The sequence below is a fragment of the Platalea leucorodia genome (genome assembly GCF_965183815.1).
Source record: "Platalea leucorodia genome assembly, chromosome: 7".
In the NCBI taxonomy this organism is placed as follows: Eukaryota; Metazoa; Chordata; class Aves; order Pelecaniformes; family Threskiornithidae; genus Platalea; species Platalea leucorodia.
In genome coordinates this window covers 18348317-18373975 of record NC_138829.1, presented here as the reverse complement: position 1 = coordinate 18373975, position 25659 = coordinate 18348317, and the positions used below count along the sequence as shown (strand labels likewise).

The 25659-nt window shown below is 39.4% G+C and overlaps 1 protein-coding gene across 2 annotated transcripts; it reads left to right on the top strand.

The window, feature by feature from the left end:
- Positions 1–1131: 1131 nt before the first annotated feature.
- On the top strand, positions 1132–20518 carry GOLGA5 (golgin A5). Of its 2 annotated transcripts, none has more exons than XM_082317958.1 (13): positions 1132–1272; positions 2069–2684; positions 5536–5757; positions 6814–7033; positions 7613–7736; positions 8563–8766; positions 9957–10127; positions 10776–10904; positions 12850–12948; positions 14560–14785; positions 16038–16143; positions 17410–17473; positions 19128–20518. In XM_082317958.1, exons 2-13 carry the CDS (start codon positions 2120–2122, stop codon positions 19206–19208), a joined length of 2211 nt encoding a protein of 736 aa, XP_082174084.1. In that variant the 5' UTR covers positions 1132–1272; positions 2069–2119; the 3' UTR covers positions 19209–20518. The 2 variants fall into 2 exon arrangements, with proteins under 2 accessions (XP_082174084.1, XP_082174085.1); XM_082317959.1 differs by lacking the exon at positions 1132–1272 and adding an exon at positions 1425–1581.
- The last annotated feature ends 5141 nt before the right edge of the window (positions 20519–25659 follow it).

Below are 25659 nucleotides of genomic sequence, written 5' to 3'. Positions count from 1 at the left end.
GACTAGTCATGATACCTTATGTGAACTTAATCTGAAAAAAAGTTAAGACAACCTCAGTATATTTACCTGTTGCCCAAGTAAGAGTCACCTTTGCTTGCACAGCACCTTTCAAATATTTTCAGCAGAAACAAGGTGATATCAGTGTTATCGTACAGGACAAATGTATGGGAAGGATTGTTGCAACAGGATAAGGGTGAGCCTGGACATTAAAGCTCCTGATGAAAGTTTTGTGAATCCAGGAGGTTAAAAGGACACCTTTAGTTATTTGTATTTGTTTGGAGGGGGGGGATGTTTATATCTGTGAGGGTCTCATGTTCCTTGGTATCTTACAGTTGCCCTTGAGGATCATAGAATCATTTAGGTTGGAAAAGACCTTTAAGATCATTGAGTCCAACCGTTAGCCTAGCACTGCCAAGTCCACCACTAAACCATGTCCCTAAGCACCACATCTACACGTCTTTTAAATACCTCCAGGGATGGGGACTCAACCCCTTCCCTGGGCAGCCTGTTCCAGTGCCCGACAACCCTTTCAGTGAAGAAGTTTTTCCTAATATCCAACCTAAACCTCCCCTGGTGCAGCTTGAGGCCGTTTCCTCTTGTCCTGTTGCTTGCTGCTTGGGAGGAGAGCCCGACCCCCACCTCGCTACAGCCTCCTTTCAGGTAGTTGTAGGGAGTGATAAGGTCTCCCCTCAGCCTCCTCTTCTCCAGGCTAAACAACCCCAGCTCCCTCAGCCGCTCCTCATCAGACTTGTGCTCCAGACCCTTCACCAGCTTTGTTGTCCTTCTCTGGACACGCTCCAGCACCTCGATGTCCTTCTTGTAGTGAGGGGCCCAAAACTGAACACAGTATTTGAGGTGCGGCCTCACCAGTGCCGAGTACAGGGGGACGATCGCTCCCCTAGCCCTGCTGGCCACACTACTCCTGATACAAGCCAGGAGGCCATTGGCCTTCTTCAACCCCTGTCAGGGCGCTCCCGCCTTCCAGCCTCTGCCCCGCCCCTCCCGGCGGGCGGGGGGCGTGGCCGTACGGCCACGCCCCCCGCCCGCCGGGAGGGGCGGGGCTTGAAGCGCCGTGCCGCCTCACGCATTTCCCGGCGCTTCCTGCGCCTGCGCACTGCGTCCCGGAAAGCGGCCACGTCTGCCGGAAGACGGGGTTGCGCCGGGGCCTCGCAGTGACCGTCGCCGCCCGGTGTCCCCTTCCCCCGCCCCCCCCCCCGTAACCCCCTCACGACTCCCCTCGGGCCGGGGGGGGGTCTCCCGCGCTGGCAGGAGGTGAGGCCGGGCTGTGCTGAGGCCTCCGCCGCTCCTGAGGGGCCGCCGGGTGGGGGCGGGGAGCCGGGCCGGGGGAGGGCCGGGGGCAGGCAGCCGTGCTAAGGGGGAGCGGGGAGGGGGGGGGGCAGCGGCCACCCTGAGCATCGCCCTCCCGCCCGGCCTCGCCTGACTCCGCGCTTCCCCCTTCCCGCTGCGGGTGTGCTCGGCCAAGGGACCCTCCGCAAGCCCGCCCCGGGGGGAAGGAGCCCTTCCCGGGAACTGGGATAGAGGCACACGTCGTCCGTGTAGTGTCGCAGGCCCTTGGTGCAGGTGAAGGCATGCCCCTGTCCCCGTGTTGGTTACAGGGTGCAAAGTTTGTTGGGGAGAAGTTCCTCTGTCTGACCCAGAGTATGAATCTGCAGGCCAAACATCTAGGGCTTTGTTGTTACCTGTTCCTGTAATAAGTATCTCGCCACTTTTCCTCCTCCAACTGAGTTTGGTTTTGTCAGGTGCAAGCAAACTTCATTTTCTGTTATTGGTGCTGCTTGGCTAGCAGGCTGGATGCTCTCTGGCAGGTGCTTATGCCAGAAACGGATATGGTGGTCTGTTAGCTTAGCCTTGGTTTTGTCTGTTTTCCTCGGAAACTGATTTGGTTTATTTCCATCAGTTACCAAAGCAGCGAAATACTGAGCGAGTAGGAGGAAAGTATTAAAATAATTACAGCGCTAATAGACTAACACAACAGTTGTTTAGGTAACCCATACATCTTGTCTTATCAACACCAGTCTGATTTGTAATCATTCTATGTCTTTTGCAGCATACGGTCCTGAAATTTTAATTTTATAGAGTTTATCAACAGACGTTCATCATGTCTTGGCTTGCTGATCTCGCTGGAAAGGCAGAGGATCTACTCAACAGAGTTGATCAAGGAGCTGCATCGGCTCTGAGCAAAAAAGACACAGCAAGCAGTGCGGTTTATGATAACAAGAATTTGGACTCTTCCAATGAATATTCTGAATTGCGCCAGCATACTGGAGAACTGAAATATCAGGCGTCATCCAAAGCAGCTTACATCTCCTCAGCAGCTGATAATATTAAACATCAAAAGGCCACAATCCTAGCAGGAACAGCAAATGTTAAACCAGCACGTAGGACATCTTCAGAGGTTGCTTCTCCAGTAGAAAGTGTTTCCACACCCAGAGCTGCCTCACATTTTGTGAGAAGAAAAAAGTCGGAACCTGATGATGAGTTGCTATTTGATTTTCTCAACAGTTCGGAGAAGGAGCCTAATGGAAGGATGGACTCTAAAAAAGAAAAGAGTAAAGCACCTGTTCTTCAAAATCACTCTCGGACTTCAAGCATTAGTTCTGTGTCTACCAGTACACAGAGTGCAAAAACTACTGAAGATAATTCCATCAGGAGCCAAGGCAATGGTAGTTAAATAGTATTGAACCTAGAGATATTTAAAACCCAAGTATGTCTAGGGTAAGGCTAGGTAATGGATTTACTGTCACTTCATGAAACATTTAGTGGTAGTAGTATGTCAAATGTGTGGAGTGAGCAGGGTCTTTCATATTTTTTCATCACTGTGATAATCTTGGATACCATGCTAATTTGACGAGCTGCATAATTAATACCTAAATCTTTTATGTTCTCTATGTACCTCATTGCTACTGCTCACCTTGACCTCCCTGAGCTATGACCTGACCTTGCACCAGCCCCTGTACGTCCCCACTTAGAAGCACAGGCACTGCTGCTTGTTTGATCGCTCGGGGGCCCTTACCTATTGTTGCCACGTAGGAGAGTGAGTGACTTTCACCAGCTGGTAGATGGTGTTGGCTGTTGTCCAATGCACCATGTGGGATGATGGGAGGTTTCTCTGTGCCACCGTGCAAGAGGGGTAAGCTGTCAAACTTGCTTGTCCTGCAGAGTGGGAAGCTGAATGTGGATAGGCTGTTGTAGAGATACAGGCATGAGAGAGCTAGCTAGATAAAGCCTTCAGGTTTGCCAGAAGTAGTTCATTACTGCAGTCTAAATCCAGACAGCTGAAAGAGCCTCCAGGCCAGATGGTCACAAGTTGGGGCGATTCTGAAGTCATTGCAAAGGAGAATGTGGCTGGGAAGTGTCAGGAAACTTGTGTTCTCTATCAGACCATCCAATCTATACTCAGTCCTTGCTGTTGCTGTGCTACTTTGCTGTTGTTTATGCTAGAAAATTGAAGAAAATGGTTATATTATTTCTTAATAATGTAGTTAGAATATTTTATTATTTGTTCAGTACTTTGAGTGTATAAAGCATTGTAAATGCTAGTTTTTACTTACCACATGAAGTATGCTGAAAAGTTTTAGATGTAAAAAGGAATCATTTCCAAAGAGGTGAATATTTTTGTATTTCTGGGTCTGTAACTTTTCAACAAGGTTTACTGCTATGAATAATAATTCAAATATGTTAGACCTGGCTCTATGGCCTTGCTGATTGGTGCTTAAGGAACATACTTGTTTTACTCAGTGTGGCCTGTTGAATTTTCTTCTGAGGATTTTTAAGTGGAGTTTGCATTGTGGAGCTGCCAAATGAGGAAGCACACAATTACAACAGAGAGTTTGAGCATGCTGGTTTCAAAGTTGATTGTATAGATATATCTGTGTCATTTAAATGTTCTGTATGGCATCTGTTGAAGTAGCTTATGATACATTAGCTATAGACAAAAACAATTAGCATTATACTTTGTACATTGCCATGGATATAATCTAATATGTGCTATAAATGGCTAGTTTCTTGCTTCGTTAGCTTCATTAATCTGTTGCGTTTTCCAGACAAAGGAATGAGAATAAATTGTCTGATAGTTTGGAAATTGTGTAAATTAATCAAAAGGAAGGAAATGATGCTTCTTAGAACCATTTCAATAGGAAAGGGGTTTGAGAAAATGTGGAAGAAATCTTGCTGTCACTGCTGCTACTTGTCAGTGTGGTGGTGTTCCAAATTAATAGTCTGCCCCAGCTCCCTGGGCTCTGGGTGACAGGGACTGTTGCAATGGTAACAAGGAAGGTGGAGCAGGTTGGTTGCTGATCACAAGCTGAAGTAAGTAACGTTGTGACAGCTACCCTGCAGTCTTGCTTGGAATTAGTTGACATCCGTCCCCCTGGATTTTCAGCAGTTACTCATCTGGGACATACTAAATTCAGAAGTAGTATTTTTGGATCTCCTGCTTGTTTGCTCATTGCGTGCTGTGTTGTTTCATCTTAACACTGCTGCAAAGCTTCCAACTATCTGCATGCTGGAATCAAGACTATTGCAGTGGATGTATCAATTTCACAGCATTAATCCAGGATGCTCTGTGTGTGTTTGTGCATGGTGGGGAAAGGCTGTTGGTTCCTCCTTCCCTGCAAGGGACTGTTGTTCAGAATAGTGCCAGGAGTTCCCTTACTGTTCTCACTGAGATTCTAAGATTTTAAAAAAAAAAAAAAAAAAGAAAAAGAAAAATCTGTATTTTGGTTTCCATAATCTAGAGAATTACAGTTTGTGTTGGCAGAAAGCTTTTAACAGTTTGACAGAGTATATCTACCTTATATTTTTTCATTAGAGAAAGGAGAGATCATGTTTCTGCTTCAAATCACTGCAACTTGATTTCCCATAGTAAAAGTGCTTTTGAAAAATATTTTGAGAGATTTATTAATACAGAATTATCAGTAAGATGATGTTTTGACTGAAATTATTTTTAAAATGCCTTTTTACATAAAGATAACTAAAATACATAGTTATGTGTCTGAGTTACATATTTAGGTTTGATGTCACAATGACTAAGTGTAGTCATCTGAACAGATTTTTTTAAAATAAAATTTACATCCTCAGAATCAAAATCTTAATGGAAAGCCAGAATGAACTTGTACTAAAAATTCCCCTAGTTAGTTGCTATATATATTTAATCTCTTCTTTTACTTTCTCAGCTTCTGAAGTCATCTCTGGGCAGCATAGTCATAGAAAAGTATTAATGTTTTGAAATCCTAAATTTGACATTAATGTAATAAGAAATTTTATAACTTCCATGTCTTGTCTTGCAGGATTAACAAAGACACTGCATGATACATGTATACTGTATAATAGTCCTATTTTGTGCAAGTCCCCTGGGAGAAGCAGCTCCATATTCCATTTCAATATAAGCTATTTTGATTATTATTATTATTATTATTATGCATTTAACCACTGATACAGCGCATGGAATTGCTGTTTATATCAAGGCAACTTACATGTACATATATTAGTTCTAACTTGCATCTCTCTGTACAGAAACTCCAGACAGTTCAGATTCTGGACTGGGAGCACAAGGGGATGGCGTGAAGGATTCATCACTAAGTGCAGTAACTAATCCTAGCCTTTCGGCTAATGATGATTGCAAATCACATGAGCTATCCAATCTTCGCCTGGAGAATCAGCTGCTGCGGAATGAAGTTCAATCTTTAAATCAAGAAATGGCTTCATTAATTCAGAGGTCCAAAGAAACACAAGAAGGTACTGTGGTTTGGAAACTCAAGTGTAGCATATTACTAAAATGCTAGTGAACTAGAAAACAGTGCTATTTCTATGTTAGTGTTTTGTGTTTATAATAAAATCTTTCTAGTTAAATTTGCATGTATGACTTACCAAGCAAAATGATTCTTGGTTTCAGAATAATAAGCTGGGAGAAACTAAAAGGCTTGTTCAACTACAAAGATAACACAAATGTTGATTAAAATAATGCGGTCAAGTTAGTTCCAAAACTTACATTTTATTAAGACAGTATTGGCAAATGTTATCAGTATTAAAATACTTTCCCTGCATTTTAACATCTTGCAGAATACTTATTTTTAAGTACATAAATTCCTTTAAATACTTCAAAATCTGACTGCTTTCTGCTGTAGGCTATAATCTCTGATGCTTGGAAACTGATGGTAGAAATATAAAATTTAGTATTTTTGTATGACTCCACTAGCTTTTTCAAAGCCAAATGAAATAACAAATACAAAAAATGTGAATATAATTAAACACTTAAATGATAAAACCTTGAGCAAACTTGTGCTGTTAGGCATACAACTGAGGGACTGCATTTTTTTCAAAGAATTTTAATTTCTGTTGAAGTTTAGTATGTAGTGTTTGATTAAAAACAGAAGCCACTATAAGTATTCAGGCATTATTTCAACACTAGTGTATTTTTCTGCTGTTTTTTAGGTTGAGCTTATTGTCACATTGAATTGAACTAGGAGCTTTATGCAGAGGTTTCCAAAGGCTTGCTCGCGTGGGCGGGTATTTGACAGTAGGCCATTGCAAGGGGTGGGGCGGCTAAAATTTGTCTGCAGTGTGGCACAGAATGAAATGCCTGTTTTGAGATCACCTGTAAAATTTTGTGTCATGCTCTGACAGCCAGTCTGGCATTTGTTACTTCTTGGTAGCTCATAAAGTTTCAGTGTTACTTCAACCTGGTTGTATTCAATGTCTTTCTTTAAGAAATGTGATGTGTGCATCCTGACCATTTAGAATACCTTGCAATACCTACTTCTATAAACTTCAAAGAAACTTCTTATTTTGTAGAATTGAACAAATCCCGAGAAAGGGTTGAGAAGTGGAATGTTGACCATTCAAAGAGTGACAGGATGGTTAGAGAACTTCGAGCTCGAGTTGATGATCTGACAGAAGCTGTTGGTGCCAAGGATTCACAGCTAGCTGTGCTGAAAGTACGGTTGCAAGAAGCTGATCAGCTCTTAAGTGCTCGGACAGAAGCTTTGGAAGCATTGCAGAGTGAAAAGTCACGGTACTTCATAATTTCATACTTCATAATTCTGCCAATAGTAGCAAGTTTGAAAATTCAAGGTAGATAATTTAGTCTCTTTAAGAATAAAAATGAATAAACTAATGGAGAAAGGGATTGTATCAAGATTTGAAATATGAGGATTAAAGTTTGCTCTGAGCCCACTGTATCATAGCTGGCAGTGGGAACAGGGCAAATGAGTATTAAATAGGGGCTATTGTCACCTGATTATTGAAATCCATTTTGTATAAAGTACTTACGTGTGTGTCAGAGGCCTGAAGCTGAAGATCTCAAGAAATATGTTTTTGCCTTGAAAAATACATTTACTTATCCACAAATATGAAGACTTTTCTGACTTATCTCAGTGCTAGGATATGAATCGGCAATTGGATACTCCAGAATATAGGTCAGGGAGGAGATGCGTGAGTCATTAACTCTAGGCCTCACGCCTGTAGCCAGCCATATTCAATAATTGACTGAGTAAATTTTCAAAGCTGGTCTGAAAACCAGGTAGTTGTATTTCTACCAGAAAATCACACTAGATTTGTTCTTTTTCAATTAATATGTATATCGCTCTTTCAGGATAATACAAGACCACAGTGAAGGGAGCAGTTTGCAAAATCAAGCCCTTCAAACTCTTCAAGAGAGGCTGCGTGATGCAGACTCCGCACTCAAGCGAGAGCAAGAAAGTTACAAACAAATGCAGGTTAGACATGAAGAGTAAGGAAGAGTTTCAGACTCTACTTCTGAGATCAGATCTGTGAGGTTACAACTGCTCTCTCTTCCCCTTGACTTCAGTTCCTGTTCAGGGTGCTAAGTGCTTGGAACGATGTGCTGTCTGCTGCACTAAGTATCCTTGTGATGCTAGTTTACTTTTTATGTGTTATTTTGAAATCTTTTTTTTTTGAGGATTAATGCTGATAACTTGTACTGTTTTTTCATGCTAACTTTAATGTTAAAACATGTTCTAAAACTAAATTGGTAATCAATTTAATTTTCCATGCTATGTTGTTACACAACAAATTGTTACACAATTTTAATATGTAATCTTAAGAAGATTAAGCTGGACAATCACTTCTATGGTAAAGATGTGAGTACATTGTTGTTAGAGACTGCTTTCCACACTTAGCTTGGCCTTTGTTATGTATAATAGCATCTTTGAAAATCTTTATCAGCATCTGTTTGGTTTTTTTTTTTTAAAGTACATCAAAATATGGCAGACTACATTTGATGATATTTTTTGAGGGGAAAGCTTACTTTTTGTTTACCAAATAAATGGAAATAATAGGAAGATTTTTATTCCCTCACTATTTCTGGTGATGGAAAGAATGCATATTTTTACTGATATTATTTAGCACTTGCTTAAGAAAGCAGGATTTCTTTCCACATAGCACTAATGTGGCTTTAAGTTGGAGGTGGTAGATATGAGGTGTTGTGTCACATGTAGTTGCTTTTAAACTTTCTTTTTTCCTTTCTAGGTTAAAGTTGAGACTGTGTTTAAACACAAAGTATTGTTTCTTTATTGCTAATAGAATGAGTTTGCGGCTCGTCTAAGTAAAATGGAAGCAGAACGTCAGAACTTGGCAGAAGGGATAACTGTAGCAGAAAGAAAGTATTTAGATGAAAAGAGGCGAGCTGATGAGCTTCAGCAGCAAGTCAAAGTAACTAAAAACCACCTAGAATCTGCAAAACAGGAACTGACAGACTATAAACAGAAAGCTACTCGCATACTTCAAGTAAGCATTTCTGTAAAGAAATCCAGTTTGATTTGTACAGTTAACTTTTTTTAAGGTGTTATGCTTCAAATAATCTAATTAGTGTTTTTTTTTCGTGTGACCTGTAATTTGTTTTGGGGCGTATCTGTAATGATACCTATACAGAACAGCTACCAGTCTGCATTTTGTAAATTTAAGTTTACATATGGAGTTAAGTAATTGAAATGGAAGTTCAGGTTCTGAACTTAAACAAAAATGCAAGTGAACCGTTGCACTTATTGTGCAACATCTGTCAGTGTGTTCTGCATCCAAGAGTCCAATCTTAGGCATATAGATAAATAGATGTAACCTACAATTTGTTCCACACCCAGTATTCTGGAGTCAAGAATATTGCTCTGTTCTATTGCTCTATTCTGCTTGAGGCTGAAGCATAGCATATAATGGATGCTTACGTGTAAACCAAAGAAAATATTTTTATATATTCTGAAGGGTTGCATGTGATCAGCATTATATAAACAATGGCAAAATGATGTATTTTGTGCAGAGTTCTATGCTACTTAAGTTGTTAAAGGTACCAAATCCGAACATGGTCAGTTTGAGTCTTGTTTATAAAAGTTAGCAAAATGTTGAAGGTAAAGGTGTCTGTTTCGTATAATTAATTTAATCTGATATCCAAGGACAGGCTTTAAATCATCTTGATAAATACGAGAAGCATGAGATCAGAAGTCAATGTCGAGCTAACATTAGGTTGACTCTGAATAAAATGGTTCATCCTCTTTCTCAGAAGAGTAATTGCTGTATTTGGCTCTTATTTGGCTGCTTTAGCAGGAGAAAGGATGGACTGAAAGTTTTGCCTTTGGTGTCTGTTAGTGTCTGTCTTCTCTTATGGTAGCTGGAAAGCCAAAATTGTTCCCATGACATGTTTAACATTCTAGGCACTTCTAAAGACAAGAGCTGTACTCTTCCTCAGATAACACAGGCTTTCAATAAATCCAGTCTCATGAAATACAAGAAGCCAGAAAAATTATCAGTAGTGAAGCATTTTCATTTTAAAATGCATAGGGTCATTATTAATTTGGCTAAAAGAACAGATAAAGCAGTTCTTTTACTGTATGTCTACATTTGAATTTTAGAGCGAAGTCATTTTGGCATATTCTAGTTGAGCACTTGTTAAATACTGCAATAAATAATATATTGATTTATTATTTCAGTCTAAAGAAAAGTTGATAAACAGCTTAAAAGAAGGCTCTGGTATTGAAGGCCTGGATAGCAATACTGCAAGCACAATGGAACTGGAAGAACTGAGACATGAGCGAGAAGCTCAGAGAGAAGAAATACAAAAACTAATGGGGCAAATACAACAGATGAGAACAGAGCTGCAGGTAGCTATGATTATGTACACATGTATTTGTAGTTAACCATGCACAAAGGACTGTTTTCTTGTATATTTTAGGGCTGTTGCTTCTAGTGATTATTCGACCTAGTATTAAAATAAGCCAACTTTTGCTCAAGGTGAGACAAGTGCTTATTGATACCCCGTTTCTTTCCATGTTCTCTCTCACCACTTCAGGTCATGGGGGAGACGCCACTTCTCTCTTCCCTCACTACTGTGTGCTCCTTTTGAGGGAAGCATTTCTTCCCAAACAAGCGTGGTGATTTCTGTAGAGATCACCTATATCCTTTTCTGCAAGGGCTACTAATCCTTAAAGCAGCTGTAATCCGAGTCATCTGCTGGCAAAATTGGCTCAACCCGGCAGTTGCATGCAAGCCTCCTTTACACAGTTTTAGCCTGTAGACAGTAGAAGGGAAAAAGTGGAGGCTTTTCATGTTCACAACATGCATTTGTTTTATTACTATATTAGTAAAAATATTCTGTATAAAATGACCAAATGTCATTTATTCAATACACCCTCACCTTCATTTTCTTTTGAAGCAATACTGCAGATACAACTTTTTTTTTGCTGTTACCTATGACAGAGTGCCGTATTGTTTGAATGTTAGTGAAATGGTAACATTTCTGTTCATTTCAGGATATGGAGACTCAGCAGGTAAGTGAAGCTGAATCAGTGAGAGAGCAGCTTCAAGACCTACAGGAGCAAATAGCAGCACATAAAATGGCCAAGCAAGAGGCAGAAGCTGAACTAGAACGGCAAAAACAGGTAAGGAATTCTTGAAAGCTGATTGGTCTTATTTTAGACCTCATGTCGTGTCATCAGTAAAGTATTTGGCTTAATAAGAGAGTACCTTATACAGTATTTGGGTTATTTTTTTGTCTGGTATCCCAAAGAAATCCCCAAAAGCTTAATGAATGTCACTAGGCCAAACTGTGCAAGCAGTACTAAGCAATGGACAGGGCTTTCCAAGTACTACTGATAAACAGAGATCTCACTGATGTATTAAAGAATAAACATGACCCTAGGGAGTGCACACAATTGATCACGTTCTTAAATTTTATCAGCAGGGGAACAATCAAACAATAGGGATATAGTAACATTTGTAACCGTTATTTATATCAAGAAACTAAAATACTAAAAATGGTTACTGTAGAACTTCCTGCGCTCAGTTACTACATAAGATTTAGCTCATAAAACAATGTTATTGTAGTACCAACTCATGGATATTTTTTTAATCCACTTGTTACTCAGTTCTGAATTTAAATGTTGTTACTTCCGAACTTCTCAATAAGACAAATTGCTGATAAAATTATATTAATGAATTTTGTCAGATCGTGTCATCTTTTTAAGCAAACTCCCCCTTGATTTAAGCAGTTTTGTGCTAAAAAGAGAGGAAAAAAGGCAAACTCATGTTTCATGTGAACAAACTTATTATTAGGTAGCAATCAGACAAATACTTTGCACCCTGTTAAAAAATTTCTCTCTAAGAAAAAGCTCAGCTAAAGAGAATTAATAATGAGGAAAGCAGGAGAGTACACTGTATCTGCTAGGAACAATTTATCTTATAGGATTATCTGTCCTTCCAGAAATTACATTTTAATGAGATGCTAGCAGCTTGAACTAATTAAAAGGCAGAAGTCAAGGTCTGCTCTTGATGGATAGCTGATGTTTATTCTATCAAAGCAGATGGTAGATTGTATTTTGTTACTCCTGCCCTTCTGAGGGGTATATTTTAAGTCAATACTACATATAGAAAAAGTGAGGTGAATTTCAAAAAGAAAAAAGCATTATCAGTTATTACAGAAACTGAAGTATTCCTTCTGATGACACACATTTACATGTGCTTTTAAAGTAATTGCATGCATTGATGCTTAATACAATTACTGTCTGTTCTATCTGGGAATTCCTTTAACTATTGCCATGAGGTTTCTGAGACTAAAGGTGGCAAATAAGTAGAGGTGTTATTTCTTGTACACCTGAAGGTTTGAAGGGAGAATGGGATTATCTGTTTTCTGTTGTAACTGACAGCTGAAGTGATACAGTGATTTGAAGACTGTCTTAATTTAAAAGATAAGCATGACACATCTTTAAGTCAGAGTTAAAACAGCCGCTAAGTCATGGGAGTAACAAAACATGGTTAGATTTGCTGTTCAGTAAGTTGTCTGTTACTAATATTCCTTCCCCTTTCACATCTGTTATGTTAATTTATCCTAAACTTTAAAGGAAGATCTTTGTCATACGGAATTATAGATAGATATGCCAAGGGTTTTTAAACACACTTAAAAAATCGTATCTCGGATTGATGGGTTTATTTTAGGAATACAGATTCCCCCCAAAGCATTTCCTAATTGTTTAAGTTACATTATCGACATCGTATCAAGATAGCAATATAATAAATGGTGAGAGTATAAGGAAGATAAATCATGGTCCCAATGAAATTGTGTGACTCTTAGTAAACTAGTCTGGATTAATATTTATATTAGGTCAGTCTCTACAAAACAATTTGATAAGACTTCTAGGTTGTGTCTTCATACTCAGCTCTCTGCCCGCCCCCCCAGCCAGATGCTTAACTAAGATTAAATTTCAGTTTACATTTGATTGCAGCATATTGCCTTCTTGTGTTCTGCTGTGAAACTCTAGATAAGAGAATGTCTCTCAAAATACATCTATGTATAAAATCTTTTATTTGTGATTGTGATACATTTTATAGGAACTCCATTATACTGAAGAAGAATTGTATCGAACAAAGAATACTTTGCAAAGCAGAATAAAAGACAGAGAGGAAGAAATTCAGAAGCTCAGAAATCAGGTAGTGTGTGTGTATAGAAAATAACTTTATCACCTTCAGTTATGAAAACAGTGATGAGAACTATTAATTTGATTAAACTGTACAAAAGAAACATAAATGCTCTACTAATGAGTTACAGTGTACTTGTTTTCAATACAGAGTAGAGCTTTGAGTGGAGGGAGTACAAGAAGGGAACCATGAAGCAGTAAATAGCCTAATTTATAATTGCATGTGCTTTTGTCTTCGGGCAGGGAATCAACCTGTGTCCCAACTAGACCTGATGGGGTGGTGCTAGATCAACATTCTTCTTTTTGAAAACTAAAAAAAGTCATTGGTGCTTGATTGGGTCATCACGATTTCTCCAATGATCCTTTAAACTGGGCATAAGAACATAAATAACATCCTACAGACTCAGTGATCCTTCTAGCCCGCTGTTCTATCTTGGAGAGTGGCAATGGGGCCAGCATGTGAGCCTGGCCGCTTTCTTCACTCCCTTGTACTTGCTCAGCATCAGCACTTGAATTAGGAGCATTAGTGTTTATGTCCCTACTAAGTCCCACCAGTACGTTTATGGACCTATTTTCCTTGAATCATTCTAATCCCTTTTGGAACCTTCTGATACTTGTCAGCCCCCGCAGTCTCCTTGGGCAGCATGAAGGCATAGGCCTCATTTTGTGTCAGTTATCTTAGCGTAATGAAAAGTAGTCTATATGTAGAGAAATTGATAGTCTAGAGTCAACTGTGGTCAGCTGTACAGTTATAGTGTCAGGGGATTTGGAAATTGTTGTGTTGTGATACAAACTTCTTGAGCCTGTTGGTGGATGATTCTTCTGGTAATACTGGACCACCTGCACCTGCTCTGGTGCATTGCATCTAATTTGTATTTTTGGTCTCTCACTGCCTCTGGTTCCTGCTGATTCTGTTTTTTCATCATTGAAGCTACATCTTTGTGGTATATGATGCTATATGTGGCTGAGGTCCAAGACCGTAGTGAATAGACAAGCTATTGCACATATGGCTAATCTGGAGATTCCCATTTGCTTTAAATATTTTCTGCAAATTGAATGACATCACCCACATCTTCATTTGCTGTCCTTGCAGTTTCTATTTGCTAGTACAGTCATGTTTTCTGCCTCCGTGCTCCTCAGTTCTTCTGAAACATATCCTGCATTTTCCCCATTTTCATTCAAGGTTTCCTGTAGAATAGCATCAGATTCTCCCCATTTGTACTGATTTTTTTCCTTCCTTGCTTGAAAACATTTTATATACTGACTTGTTTTGTGAAGTTGCAAGTATGATAGCCAGACTGGATTATCTTGCTGTTGTCATGCCTACCATTTAAACTCAGTTTTTGTGACCAAACTTATGATCATACAGAAATGTTCATATGATTAGAGGTGGAAAACATAGGAATACATTTTTACATAGAGTTTCTTGTGTCATGTAAAATCTTGTTTTAGCAACTGTCGAAATTAAGTTTCTTCTTTATTGTGCTCATTGGTGATAATTTTGATAGTATTATCCTATAAAAATTCTGCAGTGGTTCTTGGACAGCTTAGATTTTGAGAGTTTTATAATATGTCAGTTGGTCAGACTTTGAACTTATTCTGATTTTTTTTCTTTGTTTTTTAGCTCACGAACAAGGCTCTAAGTAGTAGTAGTCAGACAGAATTAGAAAATCGGCTTCATCAGCTGACAGAAACACTAATTCAGAAGCAAACCATGTTAGAGAGCCTGAGCACAGAGAAAAACTCACTTGTCTATCAACTGGAACGACTTGAGCAACAGCTGAAGGCTATCCAAGGCACTAGTACTAATGGACCTTCCATTAATATGGCAGGCATTGACAGTGCTGAAGGTAAATAAGGAAATATAATACTTAAACTCTGTCCTTTCTGCAGTTCAGGCTTTTATATTTCCTAATGCCTTTCCCTGAAAGTCCGAGTTTATAAGGAAAAAAAAAATGCTGAAAATACGCAGCTTATGCCAGAGACCTTGTCAACAGCAGCCAGTATCATAAAAAATAGCTAAGTAGAAGCTCCTTTTTGTGTGTAAATGACTTTAAATAAACTTAATAAAGCCAATTTCATCTTTAATTCTCAATACTATGGCACTATTGGAACAATCATATTTACAAATTCTGTCACAGGTGCAAATAAATCTGTCTTTTGGGGTTTAAACTGAACGTCAGAAGCAGGATATAAGTCTTCTCTCGTAAAAAGGGTTTGGGAGGTGAGCAAGAATGGGATACTTCCTTCTGAGAGTTGATCAGAATTCTGGTTGAAATCAATTTCCTCCCTGCGTTCTGTTTTTCTTAAAAAGCAGCATAAAATATGGTGGTTCTGCTGAGGTTGGTTTCTCTGTACTGTATAGCGATCATCTAGGAGATCTTCAGCAGTTGATTTTGAGATGTTACTTTTCAAAGTCAAAGTTTGTAATTTTCTATATATGGTAAATAACATTAAAAGCAATGGACGGTTACTAAGAGGTGTAAAATGACAATCCAGACTTTTGTTTCTCTGCTTATGAAAGACGCTTAAAGAAATAAGGCAGGAGAACTAGCAAATTTGAAATATATTTCCTTTTGGCTTGTTTTTAAGTAACTTCAGTAAGCTTAAGTTTAGTTGCACAAAGGTAACATTATCTGAGAGTCTTTTGTTAATGAAGTTGGTTATTAGTAAAAAGATAAATAAAGTAGAAATTTTGAAATATACAAATTAGTATCAGAAATGCTATCAAAGTTTTACTGTATGAGAAATAAAAGCAAATTGAGAAACTGTGACAGTATCAAACCCATCATTTTATACACCTAATAATCAAATTATTATTACATGATAGAATTGAATATCAAGATGTCCATCTAGTGAACTAAAATAAATTTTAAAAATACACTAAGTTGAAGAAACATTTGACTTGATTGTAAGTTTATCAAGAATCCTGCCCTCAAAACACACTCCTCTGCCCCCAGCAAAATGGAACTAACAGATTAATCACTATTTTTATATTATTTTTATGTATCTTTGTTATACACTATCGATTTGTTTTACTTAAACAACAACTCTAGCTGATTTTAGACTAATGAGATTTTTTGCTTTTTTCCCTTCAAATAGGTGCTCGTATGCGTAATGTTCCTGTCCTGTTCAGTGACGTGGATACTAACATGGCAGGGATGTATGGGAGAGTGCGCAAAGCTGCCAGTAGTATAGATCAGTTTAGGTAAGAGTGTCCCAAGGGAATACATTTTGTAATTGCTGGAATCCTTTTGCGGTTTTCAAGTGGCACACCTTCTGTTTTGAATTGCTTCTATGAAGGTAAAAGTAAAAAATAATGAAGCTGAAGTACGGTATAAATTACTAAATATTGATCCTAGTTCACTTGTGCTTTCCTATGATATTAATATCCTTGGACTTTTGCAAATTATAGTCAATTCTTTAAACAGCCATCTTGTAGATTTTGATACAAGAGAATCACTAAACTATGTACAAAAAAACCTAACCTTTTTCACTTTCAGAGGTTTTGACTGTGTCCGTGATAAACACTGTAAGAGTGTATTAGTGGGGGAGTATCATATGTATTCTTTTACTCCTGTTTAGGCATCCTGATGAAGACAAGATTCTGGGTTCTGACCCAGTGCAGCTGTTTACCTTGAAAGATAATCTGTTTGAGGAATTAGTAAACAAAAATCATTCTGGATCCAGCAACAGACTTGCTTTGATCCCTTTTCTGAGTAGTTAGGTTAATTGTCAATATTCACAACAAAAGTCTGCCCCAAAATGTGAATCAAATACCAATAGAAAACAAAATTAGGTAATACTTCTTAATGCTTTGAAGGCAAGATACCTTGACAGAAAGTCCTTTATGCTTCCATAGTACTTTAATTTCATTGTGAATAATATCAGGGTTTCCATGATTGGGACCTATTATGTGTGATGTTTTAATACTAAACTTCATTTGGTAGTATCATACTCAAAGTATGTGCATGGGTTTTTTTAACTGACGCTACTGAGCACACATCTAATGCAGTATGCTTTGTAGCGCTGTAGTGGTAATCTTGGAAAATCCATGTCTTTTCATCTAATGAAGTATAAGCATGGTAGTGATATATCGAGTTTTTTCAAAAGAATCCAAGGTTTTAGTTGCTTGAATCTTTTTGAAGGATTCATGACGGCTCCTCAGGTAACAAAATTTGACAAATATACGGCATATTTCTGAGTTTTAAAATACCTGTACAACTCTTGAGTCTCTCTTTTTCACAAACTCTGAGCCTAGCATGTAACAGAAAAACTTAGGAGTTTTGTGGTCTGAATTCTGAATTTTCTCACTTCATTTAATGCCTTGAATATAGGAATTAAAATTCAGAAACAAAGCCATGTGTGTAGCATCAGCTGATGTTTACGAGTTTGTGGTGATTGAATGAAAGGAACAGGAATTTATTGCTCAGTGCTAACTTGTGCGTTTTGTTTTTCTCTTGTACTTGTGTAGCATTCGTCTGGGAATCTTTCTAAGGCGATATCCCATAGCAAGAGTCTTTGTAATCATTTACATGGTGAGTAAGCTTTCTTTCAAGAAGTTTAATGCAAGATTTCTATAGCCAGTTGATGTACTACTTCTTAAATTGCAAGATGTTTGGTGTTCCAAAGGCTATATAATTAACAACTCAATGTATTTTTTTGTAAAGCAGACTAAATAGTACTTGCATAACAGCATTTTGGAGTCGTGTTGCTTGGCAGTTTTCAGTTTTCCCCAGGACTTCTTAATATAGCAGGCTTAAAGACATTTATGTAACTACCATTTAAAAGACTGTAAAAGTAGAGTTTTAGTACTGAAATACAGAATGATAGTGGCCTGTTGCCAAGGTTAACTCACCACACCTGCATACGCTGCATTTAGGAAAATGACATCTGTTACAGCTTTTTTAAATATTTGGCACTTCATTTTTTGTTCAGTGACTAATAATCACACTTCTCTAGTAGCTGAAAAAGCAGCAAGAGAAGTTTTTCTTGCTAGACTTAAACAGATAGTAGAAAGTTGCTCATCCATACCAGGTGAGATTGTCAGACTTGCAAACGATAAAAATTAAATTCCTCCGTTTTCCACTGGAGGGCAGATGTCTGTCAGTTTAAGTGACCTGTGGTAAGGTAGGTGTGCAGTCCACCCTGCTTGAAAATATTCCACTAGTTGAGCCTTTGAGTCTTTGAAATGAGAAAAAAAATGTTGCTTGACAAGGCTTAATGATTCTTCTGAACAGCGTTTCCAAGAACAGCTGTCACTATTTCAGGATATAAAGCAGACAGACCCACATGAATAAAGGAAATGACAGTTTCCCCCTGCAATTGCTTCTTCCACCTTATTAGGTACTGGAGGGAGCAGGGCTGTTTAATTCCTAGCCTCTCTCCTTCTTCCTGTTCATGACTTAGACTTATCAATTATGAATAAAGTGCTTTGTACCAAAACAGTGAAGACTGCTACCACCTAAGCTGCTATCTGAAGTGAAACTCAGTGGTGGTTGCATAGGAGCTATATATTGGGCAGTCAGTTGCAGTTACCCTTTTTCAGCTTCAACCTTGACTATGACTGTTGTAATTTAATTTTTTTTTTTTTTAAGGAAACGTGGCTTATGTATTCTGACAGTTATCTCCCTTGTTGCACCCCCAGCAACTTCTATTCTAATTGGATAGTTTCAGCCAAACGTGAAAGACAATTAACATTCCTAAAAAGTTCATAAAAATGCCTCAAATCAGTGCCTGTGGTAAGAAAAGCAGAACTCGGCTATTTTACACAGTCTGGTGTCAGCCAGTTGGCACAGGAGTAGTGGCTTACCAGTCACTCGAGGCAGATCACATAATGTACTGGCTGGGGTCTGGATGTCAGAGAGAACAGCTGGAGTTACTGGGGCATGGAGGGAAAGAGGAGCCAGAGGACATAAATCTGTAGGAAACCAGGCTGCTTTTGCTGTTTGTGTAAAATCTTTAGTTTTCTGCAAATGGCTTCTTCAGAATCTGACTCAACATTTCATTGTGCAAAAAAGATGTCTTTTTTTTTAGGAGTATCTGAATAATATGAAAAATATTTTTAATCAAAATATTTCTACAAGGTTCTTCTAGGTTTTATTAGCTCTCATTGAGAGCTCTCATATGTACTGCTGCTGTGAACGAAGCTTGTCAGTGCTGATAAGTTAATTCTTTCTTTTCTTTTCCCAGGCATTGCTTCATCTCTGGGTCATGATTGTTCTACTTACCTACACCCCAGAAATGCATCATGACAGCCCCAGTGGCAGATAGACTGAGAGAGGACCGTATGCTGTGCTCATGTCATTCGGACTGGCAGTGTCTTTAGAATAATCAGTCCTGAAGTATCAGCAAACTTTTCCTTATGGTTTTTAGGAAGAATGAAAACCATCATGACTGATTTATCATTACTTTTCAAATACATGTATAATACTACGTAGCTTTTTCAGTTTACCTAAAGGAGCGCCGCTTTCCTGGAGAAATAAAGCTATTAAGTTAAGCTATGGTTAGCCTTTACATTTTACGTAGACCTTCTGGTGGTTAGTGTAAAAGATAAGGGTTGCATCTAGAGAGAAATGCAAGGATTTCGAAGTTACAGATATATATGATACAAACTATTTTAGATCATACTGGATGTGGGCTATGGTCAGGTAATAAACTGTACTTAGCAATTTAAATAAACTTTATTCTTTCTGGTTTCTTTCAGTCTGCTTTTGCACTTCTGTTTTTAACTTTGTAAATAACGGGCTTTTCCTTAACATGTTAAACTGAAAAAAGGACAACGGATTGGTGCAATATCTTCTTGTAAATAAGTTTAAAAATAAAATATTATGCATTCTTCTTGGCTTTGTACTTCCAGTGCAATAGATGTATCTTCCCTACCAGCTCAATAGTGGCACTGCCTATTTAAAGGCTGGTATTTTAGCTTTATTAGAGAGAGAGAGAGATGGTTTTAAGAAAGAAGGTTCAAACTCTTTAGAAATAATGGTGTTTCTTTTTGCACTTGATATTTATATATTTTAACTGCATTTTCTTATACCTCTCTCATTACTATGTGACTTAATCAGATCTTATATTCATCAAAATATTTATTTTCTAAAGCTTTGGGTACTTAATTAAAACTATTTCTATACAAAATCTATCAAAACATCAAAAATTTCTCATGTCTAAACACTTACCAAATATACTAATAAACAAACCTCGTCGAATATTTATTGTAAACCCCATAATACCAACCCAAACCTACTGTAATAGTTCTGTTGTTGGGCCATGGCATTCTGTAATCATGAATTCTCAATACATAATAATACAAGGTCACTTTCTTTCCCTAAGGAATTTCTTGTTTTCTTGTGTGGTGCTCAAAGCTGAGTAATGTAAAGATAACAACAAGCAATTTGTCACTCCTGCTCTTAAGAATACAGTTCAGTTTCCATGTGACTTGAACACACTAAGCCTGAGTCCTGTGCGCGAAGTCTGTCATGCTGACTCCGATGGAAATGTTACAGTAGACAAGTGACTGTATTGCTGCTCTGATTCAGATCTTGCAGAGAAAACTGAAATGTTTTGATGAACTAAGTAATAAAAGAGAGCATTTACTGTAAGCTGTGTCCCTGCCCTCTGTCATGTTTGCTGCGCTTTGCCTGATTCCTGGTGGCTTTTCTTTTCAGTTCCGATATTAAAGCCACTTTTGAACCCTGGGGAGAGCTGATTGCTATAGAAGGAGATCAGGTAAGGTCCTTTGTGCAATCTTTTTCTGTACACATGCATTTTTTTCACTTAAAATCTCCAAACCACCGAATCTTTGGATGCTCCGGTATACTGTGACAATTTGGGGGGAACATTCTTAGTTGTATAACCCCCTTACAGCTTTGCTGATGTCACACCATCTGCACATCTATTCTTGCTTCCTTTCTCCCTATGTTTTTCCTTCCTTTTTGATATTTCTTTTTTTGTAGAAATCACCTCTTGGAATCCAAGGATAGTTTGGGGTTTTTTTGGTAACTTACTAAAGCCACTACAGTGCTGCTAGAACCCTTTATCATAGGTCAGTATTCTTTTCTGCAGTTCTTCCAGATTTTATGCTAGAAATTTTACAGGGGTAAGCGCTGAAAGATTCCTGCTGACTTTTGCCTTTGAACTAGGCTCTTGTGTTCTGGTATCGGAATACCGGTATCCCAGGAGGTCCTCCTGGGATGGGTTGTTGTTTTGTTTGTGGGTTTTTTTTTTCCTTTTTAAAAAAGTTTGACCCTTTTCCTTCTTCCTTTCCCTCGCTCTTTCCTTCGGGTGTGGGTTTTGCTTGTTGTCGTCGTCGTGAGTCCACGCTCTCCGTCATCACCCCGGTGAGGTCTTAGAGTTGAGAATAATGTCTTTAGTGCAGGACACTGGAGTAGCATCCGCCTTGCGTTCTTGACCTCTGTGTGTGTTGCTAAGATGTTTCTGGTTTATTCCTTGTCCATGAAATGATGTATAACATACTTTTCTTGTTGCAACTTCAGTTCCCGTCTTTACCATCTATTAATTTTCCTTTTTTTTTTTTCTTTTTAACACTTGTAAAAGAAGGGCACAGCTGTTTGAGTACCTGCTTAAATTCTGATTTTAAAAAGATGTGATGTAAACAACCTGTGAATCTTTTCACCTAGTAGAAAACCTGGAAGTAGGCAGCTTATAGATGCAATTCCTTGCCAGGCCAAGGCTGTTCAGTGTGGAGAGTAACGTGGGATGAGGAAACAAACGCTACTGTGCCACTAAAGGCTACACTACAGTTTACGTAAACACCTTTAAAGCTCTCTTTAAAGCATAGAGGAGCATGAAAAGCCTTTATTACAGTGTTAAACTGTTTCAGAGCTATACAAGAAATACAAAGAACTACTCCTTAAAGTTTTTGTTTAAACACGCTGGAGTTTTGCCCCCGTAATTCATTTTAATAAGCTGCACATGATGCAGTGCAAGAACACCCAAGACGGTGTGATGGAGTCTATCTGGATATAAATGTCAACTTTTGAGTTGAACGGTAAGATATACTCCCTGCCTCAGATTAGCAATGTTGGGCTCCGATGTCACCTGTATAGATTTGCGAAGTGTGCCACAGCTACGGGTCAAAGGTGACATAAGGACACCATTTCAACAAGCAGCTCCTAATGGTGCCAGGAGGTTGGGTTACTGAACAGATGGCTTTGGAGCGAACAAGACGCTTCTGTTAGCCTATATCTTAAGTGGCGGGAGGATATTCCAAGGGCCGAGTCTGCTCTTGAGGGACTATCATACTACTGGGCAGTTAAACTACCCCGACTTCAGAGACCAGCATAGCAATTTAGGGTTTTAAAAAATATTTTACGAATGCTGAGCCTATCTTTCCATGCTCTGTAGCCTAGCACCCGAAATAAATGACCATAATAACAGCTCACAGAAAACAGGAATATCTGTCTGCCAGCTGCAGTATCTCACTGTCTTGAGAGCACAATGGACTATTGTGTGGCTGAAGAAAAGACCTTTTTCATTTCCTTCCTGCTAGGACTGAAACAGCTCCAGGTACCAAGCATACACCTTGAAAGAATAAAAAAGATGAAAAATGAGGAAGAAAGGGTTGAAAGGGAGCATCAGATTATTTGTTTATATTTATTTTTCCCCTGCCCATTTATGCTCAGTTTACATGCTATGTTATCTGGTATTTTGCAGCCTGGGTGTCGTGCACTATAGCAGCTACTAGGAAGAAAATTAACTTCGATTTTCCCGGAGGCTGGTGCGTGACAGGGGATGTGACATACCCACTCAATGCCACGCGCTTTGGCCCAGGTGTCTATGAGGTTTTTTCAGAAATGAGTCCCGCTGTCTGACTCAATTCTTTCTGGGGTGCCATGTCGCCATAGGCCTTGCTTTTCAAGGCCTATGTTCAGTGTTCAGGGTGGTGGCATGGGGCACGGGACATGTTTCCAGCCCCCCAGTGGTTGCTTCCACCAGTGTAAGCACAGGGCGCTTGCCTTGGCAGGTTTGTGGGAGTGCGATATAACCAATCTGCCAGGCCTCCCCGTATTTATATTTTGGCCATTGTCCTCCACACCAGAGAGGCTTTAACTGCTTGGCTTACTTGATTGTAGCACATGGTTCACATCGATGGATAACCTGTGCAATAGTGTCTATGGTCAAGTCCATGCCGACTCCTAATAGCTGAGATACTGGTCCGTATAGGTGGAGCGCAGGACCTATCCTTTTTGAGTTGCTGGACCTCCCAGGACAGTTTCTCCACGGCCGAGACAAGGGAGGAAGAGATACTTTCTTCATATTCCTGGAGTCGGGTAGCTGCTTCATCCACTGTTGGGCACCAAAAAGGGCTGTTGTGGTTTAACCCCAGTCAGCAACTAAGCACCACACAGCTCTCGTTCACCTTCCCCACCCCTGGTGGGATGGGGGAGAGAATCGGAAAAAAACCAGTAAAACCCGTGGGTTCAGATAAAGACAGTTTAATAGGACAGCGGAGGAAGAGAAAATAATAATAATAATAATAGACTATACAAAACAAGTGATGCACAATGCAATTGCTCACTACCCACTGACCAATGCCCAGCATGTCCCCGAGCAGCAATCACTGCCCCCCAGCTGACTCCCCCCAGTTTATATACTGGGCATGACATCATATGGTACAGAATAGCCCCTTGGCCAGTTGGGGTCGGCTGTCCTGGCTGTGCCCCCTCCCAGCTTCTTGTGCACCTGGCAGAGCATGAAAAACCAGAAATTATGAGAGATGAATAGAAGCTCCCCAAATTATCTGCATTATTCTAACAGGCATCCATGTGCATGCACTCATATAAGTAATCCTCTTAGATATATAGTTTCCTTTCAAATATGCACTCACGTATTTAATCTGTATCTTATGGTACCTGATGTTGGGCTGCTGGCAGAACCGGACCCCACCACTGAATTCCACAAATAATGGAATAATCTTATGACCTCTCCCTACCTAACGTTGCTTCCTGCCAGTATCACTTGAATTAAATGCTTGTACATCAAGGACCTAGTGCAAGCTGTTCAGAGAAAGTATCCAACGCTACAGGCGGCTCAAGGAACTGGGGGAATCATGGACTGTTGAATAGATCCAAGGCATAAGTGAATCAAGGTGAGGGAAAAGCTTGGGCTGGGAGCATAAAGACACTTTTCAAGTTGGAGGAAAAACCCAAGAGCTGCCGATTTATGATTAATAAACTCTGCTAATTATGTAGTTAAAAGTCTGATGGGTCAAATCTCATGGAAGAGACTTCTTGTGAGAAAATAAAAGATAATAGAAGAGAAGGAATGACCTTTTTGTGCCATGGCTTGGACTTCTCTAATCAAGGAATCAGAAGCATGGACAGGTGTTTTGTCTAAAATTGACCCTTCCTGTGCTGGAATTTAACTCTTTTCAGGCAGATGTTGCATATGCAGCTGTTCATGTTTGCATGTTCAGTTCAAATTAGGCAAATTGTTGTTTGAGTCCACATTTGTTGAAGAGAAACTGGAGGAAGACACAAATAAGCAGGAGTCTGAGCTCTGTAGCAGCAAGTGGGTGGGCTCCAGATGTTCTGCAAAATCAAGCAGGTGTGTTTGATAAAGGTCTTTGATAAGAAAATTATGTTCTCAGTCACTATAGCTACTAAAGCTGTAATTAATCAATTGCAGCAAAATACCTGATGTGATATAGGAAAGATCTAGGCTCAGACGAATGGGATAGAGGGAACGTTGTTTTATTCACACAGAAAAGGAGTCTGTTTTGGCATTCGTAGTGAAGAGAAACATTATCAAAGACAGCACTTTCTCCAGTCTTGTGCTAATGTACTTGGTATGTTTTCTCAAAAGCTTATAAAGAAAATATCACCTTAACACTAGTGTCTCACAGCAATGTGGAATAATTATTTATATGCAAATTCAAGCAATAATTAAGTCCTAAATTGCTCTGTTTAAAAAATTAAGAAGCTTGTTGAAAGTATTTGTGTTGATATGTTTAGTGGCAAGAAAACATAATGATTCACAATTAGCGTTTAATTTGTAATTAGAAAACATATTCTGCTGGATGAGAGGTGGGAAATGCCAGTTTTCTGCCCAAAGAGGTAGGTGCTCGAGGAGATGCTTGCCCGTGAGCGTGCCCTCTCCATTGCAGCATCCCTGCAAGCTGGGAGGGATTCTTCCAGTTTCACTCCCGCTGCGACTGCTTGGGAGGTTGCACAGATGCAGCAGATGAATCAAAGAGCAGAAATTAGTATTTCCCCAGCTGCTCATGCTGATGTTCAAAGCTTCCCCATACAATAAAGCCAGCTCAGCTTGAATTACCTACCAGTTTCTGCCGATTGGATATGTGGATCAAGACTTTCCCAAGTAGGATCTCCTAAATATGTATTTATGCACCTGAAGGGAGGAGTCTGGGTTTTATTTTGGAAAGCCTTGATTCTTCTGGGGCCCTGCTAACTTAGTGGGACATGACTTTGAACTTTATGGGACACTGAAGCTGTTTTACATACAAACTTCCCCAGCCTTTACTTCAGAAAACCAACGAAGGCTTTGCTTTCACAGAGCTGCATCCATGCCCCCTTCTTCAGAGAGCCACGCAGATGGTGGAAGGCGCCTTGATCTGCAAGCGTGCAGCCGTGGCCCCATGGAGGCTGCTGCCAGACCCCGGGCAGCCAGTCTGGCGTCGCAAACTCAAGTGATTCCGTCCTGCAGTCATGGGAGCGGGAGCTGCTGCCTCGTCCCAGGCAGT